The 20,740-nt window shown below is 53.8% G+C and overlaps 4 protein-coding genes across 4 annotated transcripts in view; 3 read left to right on the top strand and 1 right to left on the bottom strand.

Annotated features, from left to right (window-relative positions):
• Window positions 1-521: 521 nt before the first annotated feature.
• ENH_00072350 (hypothetical protein, conserved) lies at window positions 522-2,966 on the top strand (the record flags this gene model as incomplete). Its single annotated transcript, XM_013577554.1, has 5 exons — window positions 522-981; window positions 1,201-1,340; window positions 1,867-2,283; window positions 2,442-2,667; window positions 2,803-2,966. The coding sequence occupies 5 exons, from the start codon at window positions 522-524 to the stop codon at window positions 2,964-2,966; spliced, it is 1,407 nt and encodes a 468-aa protein (XP_013433008.1).
• Window positions 2,967-4,166: 1,200 nt separating this feature from the next.
• ENH_00072340 (hypothetical protein, conserved) lies at window positions 4,167-7,389 on the bottom strand (the record flags this gene model as incomplete). Its single annotated transcript, XM_013577553.1, is given in 3 exon segments — window positions 4,167-6,884; window positions 6,889-7,141; window positions 7,325-7,389. Coding segments are annotated over 3 exon segments (3,036 nt in total).
• Window positions 7,390-16,436: 9,047 nt separating this feature from the next.
• ENH_00072330 (hypothetical protein, conserved) lies at window positions 16,437-17,142 on the top strand (the record flags this gene model as incomplete). Its single annotated transcript, XM_013577552.1, has 2 exons — window positions 16,437-16,472; window positions 16,684-17,142. 2 exons carry the CDS (start codon window positions 16,437-16,439, stop codon window positions 17,140-17,142), a joined length of 495 nt encoding a protein of 164 aa, XP_013433006.1.
• A 235-nt stretch (window positions 17,143-17,377) lies between these two features.
• ENH_00072320 (hypothetical protein, conserved) overlaps window positions 17,378-20,740 on the top strand; it is a gene marked incomplete at both ends in the record, with an annotated part of 4,062 nt that continues 699 nt past the window's right edge. Inside the window, 5 exons of the mRNA XM_013577551.1 lie at window positions 17,378-17,447; window positions 17,869-18,052; window positions 18,681-19,907; window positions 20,276-20,407; window positions 20,517-20,736. Of these exons, the coding sequence (XP_013433005.1) occupies window positions 17,378-17,447; window positions 17,869-18,052; window positions 18,681-19,907; window positions 20,276-20,407; window positions 20,517-20,736 (1,833 nt within the window). The remainder of the gene's footprint in view (window positions 17,448-17,868; window positions 18,053-18,680; window positions 19,908-20,275; window positions 20,408-20,516; window positions 20,737-20,740) is intronic.

Genomic DNA, 20,740 nt, shown 5'->3' with positions numbered 1-20,740 from the left:
CCCGCATGCATGCTTGTGCGCATGCACACAGGCGAGCTCGAAACGTATTAACACACCGTAGAAGGCCTGGAATGATTCATGTATCTGCAGATTGTTGACGCCTGCGTACATGCATACGATTCCGTTTAGGCTGTCGTGCACGCAGGCAGGCAGCTCTGCACAGGTGACGAACTAAGACCTGCTATTAACGGATTATGGCTCAAAAACAATTTCCCGAGGAAATACAAGTTTCCTGAGGCCTTTCAGTACCAAATCGTTTCACCAGCTTGTGGATTAAAAGAAGAATCGCAATGTGGGCAGCGCTTCGTCCGCTTAAGCAGTACTAATTGCAGTTGCTGCCAATGAAACTGCAAGTGGAGCAACTGCCGTTTGTGTGACTTACTTTGTATTCTCAGTATCCATATGAGGCTCAGCATTTACCAGAAGCTTCTACTGCATTCTTTACCGTATAAGTCGTCTTCTTAGTCATTTAGGGCAGCTGTTGGTTAGTTTGGGGTGCACATAGAGTGCCGCCTCAGGCCATGGAGCCTGCTTACCTCAGTGCCGATGTTCGCGCGGCTCACTTTGTAGAGTTCTGTACGAAGGGCCTTTCAGCTTTTTACTTACCAGATTATGTCGACTTAAGCGTACGCAAGTTCTCCACAGGACAGGAGCATCTCATTCCAACGGCCGTAACAAGAGGGCCTTCACATGCTCATCAAACAGGCGCTCATGCAGACGCTGATACAAAGGACCCAGCAGGACTTACTAGCAGAGCCTTTACAGGGGCATCTTTCGGGCCTCCTTTTAGTCCGTTGTTTGATGAAGGCCAAAGCATTTCAGCCTCTGTGAGCCGTGGGTCTCTGGCTCGCCTGGCTGCTGCTATTCGCTCTGGTCAGCTGGGAGGTTTCTGTGGGGTGATAGACCTTGCAGGAAATGCCATATCTGATGGGGACTTCTTGGAGCTGTTCCAGGCAGTGAAATGTAGCGAATGTATTACCGGTGAGCGGCAGCTGTGCAACTGCACGCAACGGAACTAAGACACCGTGAAGGCAAGGCGGCACAGTATGACGCCCTTGTATATCTGGCCACCCGTGTGATGTGAACTCACACCTCACGACTGGATGAGCAAAAGAGAGATTTCCACTGGAGCAACTTAAAGACACAACGATCAAATTAGAAGTGACCCCTTCTAATTTGATCGCTATTTCCCCGATGCAGGTTTGGGGCTTAGGGACACTCTCATAGGAGACGCCTCAGCCCCTCATTTGGCTGCCATTCTCACTGCCCGGCCATCCTTCATGTTCCTCGATGTAGCAGGAACCAGGCTGTCGGAAACTGGGGTAATCCAGATCTGCCAGGTAAAGGTGCAGCTATGTGCCTTGTAAAGTAGCCACATAGCTAGTTATTAGCTTCCTCGCGAGTAGTATAGCCAGAAAAGTTTTAGATAGATCATTGGCTAGACGAGAACCCGTCTAGCTAGTTGGGAGCTCCTGGACCGTTGCAGCGGATAGCCTGTTGCTTGCTTTTGGTTAATTAATCTCCTTTGTGATTCGCCATCCGGTGCGCAGCACCTACATTCGCACTGGGTGTAAATCTTGGAACCACAATGGCACAGGAATGCGCTTGAGGTGTATGAACGCATATAGGTTTATATGTATAGGTGGATGCAGCTATTCTGGTGTTCAGAATGATTCATAGTTAGCGTGAAAACGCAGGATCATTGTGTTATTTTATAGTAACATGCATATTCTATTGTTTATTAAATAAAAACATAGTCTCCCCTTGATTATATTCTCGTCTACGGTGCGCAAGCCTGCAGCACTAAAATATGCTGATATATTATCTGTTGTTATGCACGCACATGTCGTGGCGTCTTCGCTCTAGGCAACGAGAGAGCACTGCGCAGTACGCCAACTCGCCCTCCCCAGGCTGCGGCAAAGAGGCCTCTCTGCTGCAATAACCGTCGCGAGACAGTGTGTGGCTCTGGAAATTTTGGAATTAAGCATATACAATAGCGCGGAGCCCTTGGGGCCCCCAGGCGCCCCAGGGGCCCCTCGGGCCCTCGTAGAGCCGAAGGAATCTACCTCAAGTGGTGCTTTGACTAACAAGAAAAAGCGGAAACATAAACAGCGCATGCATATACCAACTGAAGAAGAAGATGATGCATGCAGCCTAAATGGCAGCGAGCTGCACTGCTTCAAAGGATCTGATCTCACTGAGGCTCTCACATACAACCCGGAAAGGTCCTTGGGACATGACTCCAGACCTGTGGAGAACCTGATCCAAGAAAGATACGTCCAGGTAATCCATATACAGCACACTGTACAAGTACACTGAAACATTGGTTCCCTTAAGCTCCTTTTTTCCTTTCATTGCACAAGCGTTCAGCTCCTCAAGGCCGACAGGAAGGCTCCCAAGGTCAAAGCATATGATTTAGGGCTTGATGCTTGTATGCGAAGGCAATTAGAGGGCTGCTCTTAGAGCTATTTAAGGTGTTCGAAAAGCAAACGAAGATAAAGAATATCGTCGTTGACGGGGCTGGAGACGATCCCAGCCTGCGCCACATTGGCCTGGCCTTCAAACAGCTAGCTAGTGAAAGGCAGCTCGCTGAGGAAAGAGACATAGCTGAGAAGCAGCAACTAGCTACCCACTCGGAAGAAAACATGAATTTTAGGGGCCTCAGAGGTAAGAATTATTCCAGTGTGGCAACTTACGCCGCTCTCTCCACTGTTGCTTCGGCTGTTGGCGCTTCTACTCCTACTGATGTTGCTGTTGAACTGTGGGCGTCTGTGGCAATGCGTTGCATGCGTTTCCTTGCAGGAGTGCCTCCCGTGTGCCTGCGAGTTTACTTCTGTACTGTATTGGAGCAGCGGCTGATGAGCGCGTTGCTGCTGCTCGCAGCGGCAAAGAAAGAGCTTCCTGCCGCTGTTGACAGCAGCAGGAAAGAAATGGCTTTCCTAGCCAACGCCCTGTTCGATAGTTAACTCCAAGAATGCACTGTCTTAATGAAAAACAAACTACACAAAGTATCTGCCTGCATTCAAGCAAGAATGCATGCACGCTCAGTGGCTCAGACACAAGACACACTCTTCTATAACTGCTGCTACTGCAGTTTTTCCCTGCACTGATCTTTTTGTTGCAATGCTTTGCTGCCCATGTATGTTCCATACACTGTCGAGCGCTACTGGATCACACTGTGTGTGAAGAAAGGCAGTGCAAAACGCTAACGAAGATTCAGATACGAAGTCAATACTCAACGTGAGTTCCCAATTTAAAACCATTAGTCTGCAATGCCGTGAAACAGGGTGTACGCTGTAGCGGTCAATGGTGCAGATATAAGAACAAATTACAATTTACTTGACATTCAAGTTCGAGAGGACCTACGTGGGACGAAAAAGGCACGGGGTCCTCAAGGATCCCTGCAAAAGAGGCTATCTGTAGCCTCGGGTATAGGCATGCAAAAATTGCATGCACGCCGTCATATATAAGTGCATGCACTCTCCCGCACACCCACGCATGCATACAAGATTTGTTATGGGTTTCCCACGGGGAGTCAAATGTAAAAGGCGGCCCTGGGCTGACAAAGACGAGGAAAGAAAGACCAGAAAAGCCTTTCAAAATGCCTTCGGAGCTTATCAAGGGCTGCGCAGTGCCCCGCTTTGTTTTTGCATGCATACATGCATGCATACACTTTAGCTCCAAGCAAATCCCTCTCGTTGCACGCACGGCGCACGCATGCACTGCTGTACAAACCGCATGCACACTGCACCCTATACGGGATGGCATGTCTTCAAACATACTGCAAGCACTCTTAACATGCATGTATAATTGGCTGCATGCATGCATGCAGCCAAATATGCATGCATGCGCTCTAATATGTACGTATGCATGCACCCTAATCACATGCAAGCAATTGACAGATACGCCTGCAGTCTAAATCGCGCGTCTGTAAACCCTACATGGAAGAGTGTTGCACGTTAGGGAACGCTCTGCGCATGCACGCATGTCCCCATGCACCTGTGCACGCATGCACGCTTGTCCCCATGCACCTGTGCATATATGCATGCACAGGCCATTAGCTGAGTCCAGTGTCTATTTAAAAGCAGGTTTTGGCATTTACTTCAGAAAACCGAAACTCCGCCCGATATTCCGGTTGCCGAGTGTCTCACTGGGGTGCGGCAGGCTTAAAAAAACGCTTGAAACTTAGACAGGGTCGCGCTCTGCTGCAGCAGCACTTGCTGCAGTTGCTCTTGCTGCACATGCTGTTGCTGTACGTGCTGCTGCTGCTGGCGCACCTGCTGCTGGTCCCCAGGAAGACATGTTTGAGCTGTAACTGTTGCTGCTGCCTTCCCTGCTGCACTTGCTGACTCTGCTGCTGTCGAAACAAGCCCCTCTGCAGCATGCAGCTGTGAGGACTCCACTTGGGGCAGAGACTGCTGCAAAAGCAGTGCCGGCAGCTGCCTCCGGGGTGCTTCTGCAGCAGCAGCAGGAATGAGGACGCGGCTTGTTCCTATGACAACGTTGCGCTTCACGTACCCAGCAGCTGCTGCAGCAGAAGCAGCTTGTGCCGCTGCCCTCGCTGCTGCCGCTGCCTTTGCTGCGGCTTCCTCTGCTTTTGTATCTAGTGAAGTGGAGGACGGCCGCCAAGACTGGCTAGCAGCAGCAGCACCTGCTGCTGCTGCTGCCGTTGCTGGTACGGCTCGAGCAGCTGAGCAGTGCATGCCTGTCACGGGGACATGCGTCCTGTCGCCCTGCACATCGTATGTGTCCTGCTGCTCTGACACAGCAGGCAACGAGGACCCGGCTGAAACTGGTGGTGGTGGTGCTGCTGCTGATGTTGCGCTTTGTTGCTGCTGGAGAGCACCCTCCAGCTTCTCTGCAAGGCTGATGTTGCTGAGTAGAGACCTAACGAAGCCAAAAGGCGTTTTCGGCGCAGCAGTTGGCTCCTGCTGCTGCTCTTGCTGCTGCTGCCGCTGCCCTGAGGCCGGAGTGTCCACACAGCTTTTGCCTGTACAGTTTGCGCCTTGCTGCGCCTGTGGGGCCGGCAAGTTCCAATGCCTGCGTGAGGCTGCACCAGCAGCAGATGCTGCATCTAAAGAGTTCTGGGAAGGAGCAGCTATGCGGCACGCCGCCTCGCCTGCCTTCTTCCCTAGTGGGAGCATTAAGGCGCGTGAAGAGACAACTTGTCGTTGTCCCTGCACCAGCAACAGCTGGTGCCGATCCTTGCATGGCTGCAGCAGGTGCATCTGCTCCGGCGCCTGCTGCTGCGCCTGCTGCTGCACCTGCTGCTGCTGCTCACTGGGACTCGTAAGCGCCACTGTGCGTCTCACAACTCTGCCCAACGGTGCTGCAGCAACCGAACGGAACACATGGGCACTATCTCCGCTAGCTGCAACAGCAGCTGCTGCTACTGCTGCAGCCGCAGCCGAAGGGGAACCGCTGCCTCCACAAGAGCTTCTTCCCGCACTTGCTGCCGCAGCCGCTGCAGCAGCAGCAGCAAAGGCGCCGCTGCGTGTTGAAGCGCGGCTGCTGGGACTCCTTCCCGCAGTTGCTGCCTCTCCAAGGAAATCTGCATAGAGAAGTAAGCGGCTAGCCGACAAAGAGATAGTGGACTTGATGCTGTGGTTGCTGTTGCAGCAGCTGCTCCAACCGTTGCTGCTCCTACTGCAGAGGTTGCTGCCGCACTTGCTGATGCTGCTTGTGCTGCCCCCGTTCGTCATGGTGCTGGTCGTGCTGGCCGTGCAGCCGCGAAGCCGCCGCTGCTGCTGCAGCTGCTGCAGCAGCAGTGAGCGGCACTCTCCATCGGCGCCCATTAGTTGCTGCTTTTTTCTGCTCTTTCGCGACTGCCGCCTCGCCTTCTGCTGCCGCTGCTGCTGCTCGCTTCGGGGCCACGACGGAGAAGCTAGTAGCACACTGTCTCCGCTCGGTGCTGCTGCTGCAGGGCCTGCTAGGAAAGCAGCGCAAGAAGGCATCGTTACAGCTGTTCCCTGCTCACCAGCAGCTGCAGCTGCTGCAGATGCTGCTGCTGCTTCCCCTGTCCCCGGGCTCTCCCCAGGCGACTCGCATTTGATGGCTGTGACCGTACGGGGTAACCTGAGGCGCCCGTTGGGCTGCTGCTGCTGTTGCTGCAGTTGCTGCTGCTGCTGCACCTCCAGCTCGTGTCTTAGCTGCTGCTCTTGCAAAGCCAAGTCCCTCTGTGGGTCTGCTACATCACGAGACAGAGAGCCTGCGCTGCGGGATTGCTGCCGCGGGTTGGGCGAAGCAGCACAAGCAGCAACTGCTGTTTCTTCGCTCTTGCAGGATGCAGGTACCCACGAGGTAACACCAACGCCTGCTCCTGCCGTTGGAGGCGCTGACACCGAACAAGGACCAGCAGGGCACACAGCAGGCTCTGCTGCCGCTGCCGCTGCCGCTGCAGCAGCTGCTACTGAGCCTGCCGCAGCCACGGCATCTGCTGCTGCTGCCAAAACATTCGTTGCAGTGCTAACACCATGGGGGGGAGCTGTAGGGCCTGCCTGCGTTGGAGCTGGGGGCATCATTGCAGAGGTACATGCAGTAGCAGCAGCTGCAGCTGCAACAGTTAGCATTGTCGTCTCCTTATCACATTGTGGTGGCACACTGACAGCAACTTCAGCAACAATTGCTGGAAGAGACGACCGGGTCCCTTGAGAGCTTGGCCTCCCCTCAGCACCCGTTTCCTGTCCCAAATGCGTTACTTGCTGCTGCAGCTGCTGCTGCTGGACTTCGCCGCAGCTAGGCTGGTTGATGTGTACCGCGCACGGTGTCGTAGGCGGTGCAGCCACCACAGGATCTCTGCGTTCTCCAGCTGTACCAGAGGCGGCCTCACTTTCTTGAGAAGAACCACCTGCAGCAGCAGCAGCTGCACTTGCAGTTGAAACGCATTTAAACCTGCGGGAAGCAGAACGCGTCGAAAGCTTTTCTAAAAGGCTTTCTTCGGGGCTCACCTGATGCTGGCTGCTCCCTAGATGGCTTCACTGCTGCTGCTGCTGCTGGAGTGACTGCAGCGGGAGGCAGCGGCAGTTTTTGCTTCAAGGGTCTCAGAGCCTCGGGCACTGTAGGACCAACTCCAACTCCTCGCTGCAGCTGCAGCGAGAAAACCCGGTCCCTCTGCGGAAACGACTTGGGGTTCATGCAGAGGCTGCAGCAGCAAACGACAGCAGCAGCAGCAGCAAGGCGAATGGCCACCGGCACAAATCTGATGCATAGGGAAAGGGCAGAAGTTAAAAACATGACAAGAAAAAACAGCCAGGAGACACAAATCAAAACAAGAGACATAAAACAAATGTGCAAGGCATGCACAAGAAAAGATGAAGTGCCTTACCTAGTTGCTGCTTCTTTGAGGTAACGGAGCTGCTTGACAATTGTCTGGAAAGAGGGGCGTTTCATGTCATCATCACGAATGCAGCTGAAAATAACAGCAAATCTTTATCCCAAACCTTAATCTTTACACCCTAAATTCTGGCCCCTCAACTTAGCCATTTGCAGCAGATTCTGGAACTCAGCATCTCCACTTCCGTTTTCAAAAGGCCTCCCTTCTGCTGCCTGCTGCTGCTGCTGCTGCTGCTGCTGCTGCCACGCACCTAACGGCCACTTCTGCGAAGGCATGAAGCACTGAGGCGGGGAAACCTGCGCGGGTGTCGGCGGCCTTAATGAGGCGGGGAGGGTCTCGGGCGAGCAGAGCCAGGACAAAGGTGAGGGAGCCGTCGGAGTTCTGCAGTAACACGCGCCTTTGCTTCTTTAAATTCTATTTGGGCTATTTGACCGTATTTGAGTCTATAAGTACTAAGTGGGAGTGAGGCGAGACACTTCTCAGTACAATTTGATGAAACAAATGAGTTACAAAAGACGAGGAAAGCCGAAGAATAGGAACAAGTGAGAGAAAGGAGAGATGAAAACAGGGATCTAGCAGACAAGGTGACTGCTTGAAACACAAAAACGGACGACAAAAATATATATATATATGCGAGAGATACAGCAGCCGCAAGTATAGCTTACTCAACAAACCAGTCAGCAGCAGCAGCAGCAGCAGCAGGACTCACAATAATGACTGGAGGCTTCGCCGTGAGGAGTTCCAACATGACCATCCCCAGCGAATAGACCTCCGCCATCTCAGAGACCAACGAGCTGCAGCAACAACACCAGCAACGGCAGCAGCAGCAAGTACGTGAAAAAGCACACAAATGGATGAAACAATGAAACAAAAAAGATAAACAAAACTAAAGACAGACAACTTGACCCACCTGGCAATGTACTTGGGATCTGCATAGCCAACGGTCCCCGCTGTCTGACGCACAGGAAAACGCCCTGTTCCCTTTTTAGCAAGGCAAGCCAAACCAAAGTCCGAGACCTGCAGCAGCAGCAGCATCAGCGGCATTAGAGCGGTGGACATTTAGCAGTGCGAATTCCCCGCTAGAGGGGCACAGCACCTTTTCATGAAATACATTTATCAAACACCGTGGAAGGCATCTGCATATATCCTCTAAGTTTTGGTCAATCTTGCCGAACCTTTGCGTGCTTGTGCTTGTCTAACAAGATGTTTGCTGTCTTTATGTCGCGGTGATAAACTGTGGGACAGTGGCGGTGGAGATGCGACAAAGCCACCGCCGTGTCCAGTGCAATGCAAAGGCGGTCCAGCCAAGTCAGCGTTCCTGCAACACACAGCAGCAGCAGCAGCAGCAACAGAAGCGTGCAGAAGCAGCAGCGGCAAAGACACTTGCAAAGAAGCGCGCCAAGCTGCTTAGGTTGCTGGTGCTGATGCACGTTTACACTGTAAAGCTGCAGCAGCTAAGCCAGAAAGGGCTGCTTCGAGGCCCTCATACTATGAACAGGAGCAGCAGCAGCAGCAGCAGCCACTGAGGCAGCAAAACGCACCTCTCTGCAAATGCCCTGAGACGTCACCCCCAGCCATCATTTCGTAAATGAGGAAACGGTCCTTTCCATGACGAGCAAATCCCAACAAGATCACCAAATTTGGGTGCCTGTGCAGCAGCGCACACCGTGTCAGTAAGGCAAATGCAAAGGGCAGCAGCCACCCTTCAGCCAGCAGCAGCACGAAAGGACAAGCAGCAGCCTCGGCTTTCCAGCAGCACAACAAGAGCCCTCGCAGCAGCAGAGGTGAGCTCATGTGCAGGTTCACGGGCAGTGTCTTCGCCGCAGCAGCAGAATCCGCCTCAGCCTCAGCATCATCCATAGTATCAGCACCCCCCTCAGCAGCAGCAGCAGCAGCAGCACCCCCCCAGAGCAGCAGCAGCATCCGCAGCAGCAATGCCCGCCAGAGCAGCATCAGCATCCACACCAGCAGCACCTTCCTTAGCAGCAGCAGCAGCACCTCCTCAGCAGCATCCGCAGCAGTGCCACCCGCCTCAGCAGCAGCACCCCCTCAGCGGCAGCAGCACCACCCGGCTCAGCGGCAGCACCATCCGCATCCGCAGCACCCCCTCATAAGCAGCAGCAGCAGCAGCAGCAGCAGCAGCAGCAGCAGCAGCAGCAGCAGCAGCAGCAGCAGCAGCAGCAGACCTGAACTTGGAGAGGACGACGACCTCGCGTTCAAAGCCGGCCTCCGAAGGGTCGTTGAGCCTCTTGACGGCCACCTCCAAACCATCGCGCATGAAACCCCTGTAGACAGTTCCGTAGGCGCCCAGCCCGAGAACGTGGCGGAAGCCGTCCGTGGCCGCGTATATCTCCTGCACCACGCAAACCCTAAACCCTAAACCCTAAACCCTAAACCCTAAACCCTAAACCCTCGAAACGCAACCCTCGCCCTCGAGACACGCCAAGCCCTGCGAACTTTACCCCGAACAAGAAAACCTGCACCCTAGACACTACACTCTGGAGCCTAAACACCAAAGACTAAACCTTAAACCCTAAACCCTAGCTCATGCACCCTGGAGGCTGAATCCCAAACCCTAAACCCTAGAGCCTAAACCCTAAACCCTAAACGCACCTCGTACGAGTACTCCAAAGATATTTTGTTGAGCGAGGAGTCGTCCGCGTCAGCTTCAAAGTCGCAGATCTTCGCTCGGGGCCCCTTGGGGTCTGCTGCTGCAGGGTCTGCTGCTGCTGCTGACGGGGTGCCCTGCTCAGCGTGTGCTGCTGCTGCTGCTGCTGCTGCTGCTCCCATGTCCTGCGGCTGCGTGGAGCTGCAGCTCTCGCTGCACCTCTTGCTGCTGCTGCTGCATCCATCCTCGGGCGACAGCTGCTGGACAGCGTTGAAGAACACGCCGCAGAGTTCACCAGGATCCAGATAGCCGCTTGGCTGTTCTGCTGCTGCTGCAGCAGCAGCAGCAGCAATTGCTGCTGCTGCATCTTTGCTGGTCGTCGGCGGCGAGGCCCCCTGAGTCCTCTCCGCCGCGGCAGGCGCTGCTGCTGCTTCTGCTGCTGCTGCAGCAGCACAAGCAACAGTTTCGCCGTCAGCTAAGGGCACCCCAAGTGTCAGTCCAGCAGCTTCTGGTGCCGTCGCAGCAGCAGCTGCAGCAGCAGCTGCAGCAGCTGCAGCAGCAGCTGCTGCTGCATGCCAACGCTCGGCATCCTGGTGTGGGGCCCCACCAGGTAAGCTGCCGCCGCATGCTGCTGCCTCTTCTGCTGCTGCTGCCTTTTCTGCTTCCGGTTGGGCCACAGGTGACGCAGCAGCAGCATCAACTGCTGCTGCTGCTGCTGCGAAGACAGCAGCAGCGCTGCAGCGCCCTTTGCGGGAGTCCTCAGGGGGCCCACCGAGAGCGCCGCGGCCATCAGAGTTAGCTGTCATCTCTTCTATGCATTTGCTGCTGCAGCTGCTGCACCTGCTGCTGCTCCCGCTGCTGCTGCTTCCCGTGCTGGCCCCTCTACGCCTAGCAGCAGCAGCGGCACCAAAATCTGGGAGGAGACGATCCCAACCCGCGCCGGCCCCACACCCCAGCAGTGAACGGCAGCAGCAAACACACGATCCCAGGGCTCCTGAAGACGATCCCAGGCCAGGAGAAGACGATCCCAGTGAGGACAAAACACGATCCCAGGTCAAGGTGGGGCGATCCCTGGCCCCAGCAGAAGCGGCCCCAGCATGAAACGATCCCACACCTATTAAGGCTCTCCCGGCCTGAGCAGCACTGCAGAGGCTGCGCACGCGAGAAGCAGCTGCGTTGCTGCTGCTGCTGCTGCTGCGGCTGCTGCTGTGTGTTGCTGGGGGGTGGTGGGGCGGCAGCAACAGCTCGACCGCTGCAGCAGCAAGTGCAAGCTGCTGCTGAAAAGGTTCCAAGAAATAGAGAAGACTAAAAAAACAGCCCCATGGACAAGGTCTTAGCGCTCCGGCTGCAGCTGCTGCAGTCGCTGCAACGCTGCTGCTGCTGCTGCTGCTGCGATCACCAAAGATCCCACGCCTTGCGCAGCACGGCCAAGGCCTGTGTGCTGCTCTGCAGCTGCTAAGCTATTCAAGTTGCCAGAAGTGTCGCAAAAAAGAGCTTTCGCCGGGCTCTTGCTGCTGCTGCTGCTACTGCTGCTGCTGCTGGTGGGAGCAACACTAGCAGACGCAGGAATGGTCGCATGGACCTTCCTCTTCAGAGACCCCAACGCAGCTAAACAACTACTCCTAAGGTTATTAAGGGGTCCACAGGTCTACAGATTCTCCCCACACAAAAGCTGTGCTCGCGTGATTCCTCCGTTTGTGGCAGCGGCTGCAGCAGCTGCTGCTGCTGCTGCTGCTGCCGGTGCATGCCACCGCAACACTGCAGAGCCCCCAGGGCCTTGTCTGTGGGGTCCGGAGGAACAGCTCAAAGGGTTTTGTTATTAAAATGAAGAGGATTACCACGCAAATCTATAAAGACACGAGACAGAGACAACGGCCCCCCGATCGTGTCTTGTCTCGCAGCAAGCATAGATCCCACCAGCCCAAGCCTTGCCTTTTGTAGAGGTTTAGCCTCCAGTCTTAAGGCTCTGTTTGTCTTCTTATTGTTTTATTTTGGTTTTGCTGACAATTCAAGAGCCAATCTGCTGTGTGCAGATAGAAGAAAGGCCCGGGGCCTGCGCTGCTCGTGCTGCTAGTGCTGATCTTTCTGTTGCTGCTGATGCAGTTGCCGATCCTGTTGTTATTGCTGCTGCTCTCGGTCCTGCTGCAGTTGTTGCTGTTCACCATTTCGACATTTTTGCTGCAGTTGTTACTTTTTTATTAGTGACATGAGCATGGTAGCCTTCTAGTGCAGCACCGCAGAGCATTATGGGGGAATTCCCGTGCTGCAGTGCGCTGCAGGGGCGCTAGTTTGGAAGCAGACTGCAGCGCGTGCCGCACATTAATCAGTTTATTCTTTATTTTCGGAAAAGCCATCATGTAGCCTTTACTAAAGAGAGGAATTAGACTAATTAGCTCGTAGTGTGTAGCTGCTAGCAGCAGCTGCGCAGCTAGATGAAAGGCCTCAGGCAGCAGCAGCAGCATTCTATCAGAAGCAGCAGCAGCATTAAAGCAGCAGCATCCTTTCAGAAACAGCAGCAGCATTCCGTCAGAAAGACATAAAAGCCTGTTTTCAATGAAGGGAACGAACAGGCTAATTTAAAGAAGGGCAGAAGTGGAGATAAAACACCTTTTAAAAGAACAAAAGTACCACGGACAATCTTAGGAGGGCTGCGGGCGATTGTCGGGGAAAAAATTTTTGCAGCTTAATACTGCGCTTTCCACAAGCCAGTGAGGGTCTGTGTTGCCCCCAAAAAAGAGCTTAACCCTAGAGTAATGAGGCTGCTTTTGCTGCTGCTGCTGCTGGCTGGTGTGCAGCTTCTGCTGCTGCTGCTGCTGGGGAAAACAGGCACGATGTGGGTAAAAAATATCTTACAAATATTGAAAACAAACTAAAGTGCCGCTTTTATGGAATCCTTTCTATGACCTTAGCGCTATCCTGCAAGTATAGAAGAAAATGAATGGTATTTCATTGTAGGCTGTTGCTTTACGCAACTTGGAGCAGAACTAGATGCAGCAAAGGTAATCTTTAATGCAGCTAAATCGGGAAGCATGAAGGCCACAGCCAAGTTCAATTTGATCCTAAAAGAAATAAAACGGAAATAAATGAAATGCATGTATTTCAGTACAAAGAGTGTTATCCGCTACTGTGCGGCTTCCTCAAGCACTGACAGCAATTCGAATCACTCCAGCAATTTTCTTGCATTGCTTCAGTGCTGCTGCTTCTAATCAAGTCTTCTGGTAGAGTTGTGAGAGCAGCTGCAGCAATCAACTAACAGGAATATCTTTTCTTGTGCAACAGATGGTTTTTAAAATGCAACTTGCATCATTTCGGCTCAATGTTGCAGGGCCGGTATGGCCTTGCAGAATGTCAATTCTAATTTCCTGTGGAAAACATGGCATAAGCACTGGATCCTCTTCTTCCATTTGTGCATATGTTGCAGTAAGAAAGAGTCTTTGGCCATTTGTGTCTTCACCACGAGCTTCACCAACTTTTTGATGCTCTATGCACCCCAAGCCTCCCTTAGCCACACTCCAGAGGCTTAGGGAGCCCCCAACACCATCACACCTGGGCTATAATGCGTTAGTCTAAGGCTAATATACGCTAATAGAGATAAAAAGCGTCTATTGTCCTCTACTTAAGTGTAATAGGTTTTCATTTATATGATACTAGAGCCTAGATCGCCTCGGTTCGGCTGGAGCCATTAGACGGAATGCGACGGATTGGAGGCGTTAAAGGGATTAATTTTGTTGTACTTTTGTGTTATCAATTAAAATTTAAAAATTGAGAGAGATTAAAGCAGAATTTCGGCTCAAGGGAAACGGAATTGCCCCACAGTCAGCTGCGTACCCGAGGTGGCCCATGTGTGCCCTGAGGCTGCTCACAAAACTAGGGATGAGTGCAGGCCGATTTTTTGGGAATCCAAAGAGGATAATTATTGATGTTTGATTCCTAGAAAGGATAATTTGAAACTTGTGCAAAAGATCTGGGCTAGTCTTTAGCGCCGTGGCTCCTGTGGGGATTTCATCTTCTGCCCCACCCCGTGTCTGAGAGCACTATATGCCTATTTTACGGGTCTAAGGGCGGATTTTGTGGGCCACCACTAAAAAAGCAATAAATATGGGGAAATATTGAATTGAATTCCACTTTTGAGTGGCTAAGAAGCGCTCCTCGAGGAACGGTGAAAGCATACTTCTTGAGACATATGGCCCCTTTCGTATGAATCGTGCCACCCGGATTAATTCCGGCAATGTCGGAGTTTCGAAATAGCCAAAGATGTTTTTGTTGCTTTTAAAGCAAAGCATGTACTAAGACTGATACTTGTGGCTGCGCTGAAGCCCCCCAACCTCGCGACAACACCACCTGACTGAGCCTGACACTCTTCCTTTTGCGGTGTCTTTGCCATTGCCTCCACGTGCCTTTGTTTAAAATCATTTGGATTTACCCAAATTGCAAGTGTGCTGCACTTTGTGGCGTCTAGGATCCCATAGTTACTGAGAGCGTGAAGGCCTAGGCATTAAGACGTGGACTTGCAACAGTGTTGCGATGGACTATTACGCATGCAACGGGGGCAGATGCTTTCCCGCCGTTTTGAAAGCAGCAGCTACCCTAACTTATGCTGCGATTTTCGCTTCTGCGAGTGCTGCTGCCTCGACTGTTTCTGCTGCTGCAGCAGGTGCTGCTGTTGCCATGCTGTTTAAATCCAGGAAGCGCACAGCTGCAAAGGCTTGACGAGTTCTGCATGCGCCACTTATGTGCTGCTGCTGCTTCTGTCTTTATTTACAAATTTCGGACACTTGTTGCTTTTGTGGCTGAGGGCGTAAGAGATACTGCAGAAGAGAGGGAAACAGAAGTAGGCGAGCGGCGAGAACGGACTGAAACAGAAGTGGGAGTGAAAGCAGAAAGAGGCAGACCAAGACACATATTGATCATGGAAAAGGTTGAAATAATATATATATTTATGTATGGTCGAAAGTATTTCAATGGCAATAGAAATAACACAAGGAGAGGCCAACGCATAAAGAGTGGAGAGAACAGCAGAGGGATTGCTAAGCCCTTTCTCAAGACGAACGCACAAACAGATCCCAAATAAAAAGAAAACTGAATAATAAATGTGTCCATGAAAAGACAGAAATCCAGAAGAAGAGAGATACAAGCAAGAGAAAACGAGCAAGAGAGCACGCAGGCAAATATGTACAGAGTTGAAGTGTGAAGACAAGCAAGCGAGATGTATGCAGCCCAAACAGACAAAGAAACAAGCAAAGAGAAAACAAACAAAATAAATAAACAGAAACGATAAAAGCGTCAAGGGGACGAATTGCACAAACGCAAAAATCGGGAGAAAGAATAAAAGAAGCCCCTCCTGTCTTTTAGCCACCAGTCATTTGTCGGCACTTCCCAAGTTTTAGTTTTGCCCAGCTCTGAGTCCAGAAATCACAAACTACTTCAGAGTATTTTTAAATATAATTATGCATAACTTCGGAAGATCCACAGAGAGAATTATGGTTTTACACGTTTTTTTCATGCTTTTGTCTGCTTTCGCATTAATCCTGGCGATGGAAGTGACCCTGTGGCCCCATCAGCATTTTCTCGCTCTTATCTGTTCCTTAGAGAATAAATTCATTCAAGTTAGCAAAAATAGAAAAAGAACAAACCCTTTCAACAGGCTTTCTGCAGCCGCTGTTGTAAACCCTAAACGCCAAGCCCTAAACCCTAAACCCTTGCCACACCCGAAACGGGGCTCTCAGGCCTGAGGAGTCCCCGGGGCCTCCCTCCTCCTCTAGATTAAGAACAAATTCATAATTATTATAATTAAAAAAACAAAATAAATCTATTACTGAGGCCCTGAAGGCACAGCTGCATAGTCGCGACACACCCAGATCACACACACGAGACGCCAGTTGAATACTTCATTTGTGTGGCAAACAGTTTAGAAGAACAAACAAGTTAAAAGACCTACATTCTTTAAACTCTGGAATTAAAACTTAATTAGTAATGCGAAACATAAAGGCAGGCTGAAACGGACTCAGGCGGAGGGAGCCTCTCGTACTGCTAGCTGCTTCGTTCTAGCAGCAGCAGGGGCAGCAGCAGCAGCAGCAGGGAACGCTGCTGCTGCTGCTGCTGCTGCTGCCAACGCACATGGCTCGGCCTCCGCCTTTTTCTTGGGGGCATCTCCTTCACCCTTATCTGCCGAGCCGTCCCCGCAGCCAGACAGTTCCGCAGACATACTCGGGAGTGCCCCCATGGCCCCCCAACAGCAGCAGCAGCAGCAGCAGCAGCAGCAGCAACACCAACAAAGGCCTTACAGGCTTTCGAAGACAGTGTCAGTCGCTGCTGATTGAAGGCAGCCCTTTAAATACTTTTAGCCAAAAGAAAGAAGGAAAACCCTCAAGCAGCAAACCCCACACCCAGAAAAAAGGAGATGTAGGTGCACCTACACCCCATTTTGCCATTGTTGCTGCTGCTGCTGCAGCTGCAGCAGCAGCTGCTGCTGCTGCATTCAGGTCGCTGCTGCAAATGCACGCGGGTGCAGCAGCAGTGAAGGCCAGGGCTGTTGCTGATGCTGCTGCTCTCTGCCATGTTGCTCTTGCAGCTGCTGCTCCGCGTGCTGCTGCAGTTGCTGCTCTGCTCATCTGCTGCTTGCTAGATTTATATATCTCTCGTTTCTCCTTCACCAGCTGTTGCTGCTGTTTTAGCTGCTGCTGCCGCTGCTGCTGCTGTTGAGACTCCAACAATGCGGGCCTGCCCCCTCGCATTGCTGCAGGCCAAACCCCCAGCGCAGCCGCCACAGCAGCAAGCGCAGCAGCAGCAAACGCTGCAGCAGCAAACGCTGCAGCAGCAAGTGCTGCAGCAGCAGCCTGCTGCCAGCGACAAAGAGACACCATGCAAAGGGCTCTCTCCTTCCCCCGAGCTCCTGGCCCTTTCCGACAAAGCGGGGTCCTTACATCGCCGGTCGTTGTCCCGGGTAAGCAGCAGCAGCAGCAGCAGCAGCAGCAGCAGCAGCAGTAGCAGCAGTAGCAGCAGTAGCAGCAGTAGGAACAGCAGCAGCAGCAGGCAGTATGCTGCTGCTGCACACGTAGGGCAGCTGCTGGAAAGGCAAAGTCCTGCTGCAGCAGCAGCCAACAGCAGCAAGCAAGTCCATGTGAACATAATGCTGCTGCAGTCGAAGCAGGCTCCTGTAGCAGCTGCTCCAGGAGCAGCAACAGCAAAAGGGGCAGAATGACCAGCAGCAACAGCAGCAGCATTCAGACGAGTGCGTATTTGCTGCTGCTGCTGCAGCACTGGTGCAACTTGACCACCTCGTAGCACTAGAGTAGCTCCCATGCCACTGCTTCTGCTTGCGTTGCGGCTTGCTGCTGCTGCTGCTGCTGCTGCTGCTGCTGTTGCTGTTGCTGCTGCTGCTGCTGCTTCTGCTGCAGTTGGGCCCTTTGAGTGTGGTCAGCACAGAGCTGGAGGCGATGCAGCAATTCCTCGAAGACGAAATTGCTGAGGGGGCCGAGAGGGCAGCAGCAGGCAGCAGGCAGGCAAGCACACACATAAGAAATCATAAAGATTGGCTAGTGACCAGCTAGCTAGCGAGCTGGCTAGCTGGCTAGCTTACTTGCTGCCGGGCTAGTTAGCTAGCTAGCTAGCTAGCTCGCTGCTTGGCTAGCTAGAGAGCTAGCCAGCAAGCTAGCTGGGTGGCTAGCTAGCGGCTAGCCAGCTAGCTAGGCAGTGCCGAGGCGGCTAGCTAGCTCCGCAATAACTAGCTAGCCGCAAGCAGCTCGCTAGCTAGCCATCTAGGAGATACGAGCTAGCTGGCTAGCTAGCTAGCTAGCTAGCTGGCTAGCTAGCTAGCTAGGAAGTGAGTGGCTAGCTAGTTGCTGAGTGAGCCTCGCCAGGCACGGAGTTGGGGTGTATCTCCACACGCCGGTGCGCCTGCGCCTTCGCTTCCTGAGTGCGCGTGCAGAACCCAGCAGCAGCAGCAGCAGCAGCAACAGCAGCAGCAGCAGCAGCAGCAGCAGCGGAAAGGGCCCTGGAGCGCCTTGCTGCAGTGGCCGAGAAGCAGCAAAGAGACTCCTGTCCCCTCGCCCTTTGCCTGCAGTCGCTGCGGGGCTCTTCGAAGGCCGCAGGGGTGAGGGCGCAGATTCTTGGTAAGAAAAAAAAGAAAAAAAAAATAAAAGAAATAGAAGAAATAAAAAGAAAAAAAAGAGAAAAAGAAATATAAATAAAAGCACAAACAAACACAAATAAACAGATCAGAGTTTTCGGCTGAGATACGCGATAGAAGCAGACCAAGAGGCAGTCCCGCAGCACAACTGCTGCTGCTGCTCTCATCGTTATTGCTGCTGCTGCTGCTGCTGCTGTTGCTGCTGTTGCTGCTGTTGCTGCTGCTGCTGTTGATGCTGTTGCTGTTGCCTGTGCTGCAGAAGGGGACGATGAGGTTGAGCTTCGACCGCCGTTATCTTGGGCGAAGCAAAGTCGCTTTGCGTAAGCACTAAGCCCTATGCCCTTATTTCCAAACCCTAAACCCTAAGCCCTAAACCCTAAACCCTTATCCCTACTCAAACTCCCTTATGTCCGCTGTGCCATTTTCTTGTCCGTGCTGTGGGGGGTTTTGCGCTTTTGAGGCGACAGCTAGCTGTGGCTAGCCGCTTCAAGACTACCGCTAGCCACATGTTTAAGTGGCTGCTTCTGCTGCTGCTGCTCTTGCTGCTGTTTCTGCTGCTGCTGCTCTTGCTGCTGTTTCTGCTGCTGCTGCTGCTGCTGCTGCGGGAGCAGGCACTTATTCCGGGCGACTTCATCGCAGCGCTTCGCCTACAACTCCATGCGTTATCCGCCTGCAGCGCCGAAGCAGCAGATTGCGGCGTCAGCAGCAGCAGCAGCTGCTGCTGCTGCTGATGCTGCTGCTGCTGCAGAGGCAGCAGCTGGCCCTCCGCCGCAGCTGCTCCACTGTGAAGACCTTTTTGAAGAGCGGCTGCGGCTGCTGGGCTTTGAGCGGCCCCGCACTTGTCCGTGTTCCCGCAGGGGGTACATTAGCAGCAGCAGCAGCTGCAGCAGCAGCAGCAGCAGCAGCAGCAAGGAGATCAGCACTTCTCTCTGCCCTGGTTGCGCTAGCTGCAGCCCCAGGGGAGAAGCCTCCTGCTGCACCACTGCAGCAGGGGGCAGCAGCAGCTGCCTGCCCACCGAGGCCTCCTGCGGGGGAGCTTCTCTGCTGGGAGGGGTTGGGGGGATTCCATGTGCTGCTGCTGCTGCTGCTGCTGGCGCTGCTGCTGCTAGCTGCTGCAGCAGCGTCGACGGGCAGCAGCGCCCCAGCTCCTCCCGCCCCAGCGAAGCCTTTGCTGTTGAAGAGATGGGCCGCAGCAGCCGCAGCAACAGCAGCAGCAGCAGCAGCAGCAGCAGCAGCAGCCGCAGGACTCAGAGAGACACGCAGACAATAGATCTCGCAGTGGCGAAGGCCCTCATGCGCCTAACTGCTGCTTCTCAAAGAGCAACAGAAAAAGCAAGAGCTGCTGCTGCTGCTGCTGCTGCAAGCAGGGGCTCATTCGGCGCAGCAGCAGCAGCAGCGCAGCCGCGGCCTTCCACCGCCTCTGCTGCTGGAAGGAGAGGGCGCAGCCGCATGGATTCAGGGCTGGAAGCAGACGCGGCAGCAGCAGCAACAGCAGCAGCAGAATCTCCTGCTGCTGCTGCTGCTGCTGCCTGCGTAGACTCCCGAAGATGCAGCAGTCGCAGGCCTGTCTCCGCAGGCCCCGCGAGGTGTATGTCCACCTCAAATCAATCAGCAGCAGCAGCAGCAGCAGCAGCAGCAGCAGCGCGGAGAGGAAGCCCTAGCTGTTTTATCTCGGACCTTCCCCTGTCCCTGCAGGAGCAGCAGCAGCAGCACCTGCGCCGGCAGCAAGTGCTGCAGCAGCTGCGCAGCAGCCTAGACGAAGATGACCCCCCACTAGAAGTTGTGCTGCAGCTTTGCACTGCCGACTTGGTCGAAGAGCAGCTGCTGCCCTGCTTCAGGTAGCTGCTGCTGCTGCTGCTGGTGTTGCTTCTGGTGCTGCTGCTGGTGCTGCTGCTGGCGCTGCTGCTGCAGCAGCAGCTGCTGGTGCTCCGCTTGCTGCCGCTACTGCAGCCGCTGCAGCCAGCTCTTCTTGCTGCAGCTGCGGGAGGCAGTTGCTGCTGGTGCGGCGGTAGCAGCGGCAGCTGCTGCTGCAGCTGCAGGCTGCTGTCACTGGAGCAGCAGCTGCAGCAGCAGCAGCAGCAGCCGCTGCGTTGCTTGCCGTCCGGGCTAGCCGATTGACTGACGCTGCATGAAACGGATTCCACTCTTGGTCTCGACATTGCTGTTGCTGCTTCTGCTGCTGCTGCTGCTGCTGCTGCTGCTGCAGAGACATGCGCGTGCTGCTGCGGCTGCTGATTGGAGCCAAAAGGGAGCAGCGGGCGGTGCTGGCTGAGGCCTTTTTGCTGTCGCTGACTTCTGTGGTATCCGCCCTAGACGTTGAGATCTCAGCCTATCAGCGGTGAGCTTGTTGCTGCTGCTGCTGCTGCTGCTGCTGCTGCTGCTGCTGCTGCTGCTGCTGCTGTTGCTGCTGCTGCAGGGTTTGTTTTCCCTTTTGTGGTGCTGCTTAGCTACGTCGGCGACCTGGAGGGGGCCCTGGACCGGTGGCAAGAGCGCGAAGTGTCGCTGCAGCGGCTGCTGCTGCAGCTGCAGCAGCAGCAGCGGCTGCTGGAGAGCCACGAGAGGCTGCGAGCAGCAGATCGCCAAGTTTACGAAAAAGAAGTGAAGGTTTTGGAGGAAAGAATTGAAGAGTTGAAGGCAGAGATCGCCAAACTGAGCCCAGATGAAGCCGTAA

Source organism: Eimeria necatrix, genomic scaffold (genome assembly GCF_000499385.1).
Source record: "Eimeria necatrix Houghton genomic scaffold, Enh_scaff70, whole genome shotgun sequence".
In the NCBI taxonomy this organism is placed as follows: Eukaryota; Apicomplexa; class Conoidasida; order Eucoccidiorida; family Eimeriidae; genus Eimeria; species Eimeria necatrix.
This window is presented reverse-complemented; position numbering and strand designations above follow the sequence as displayed.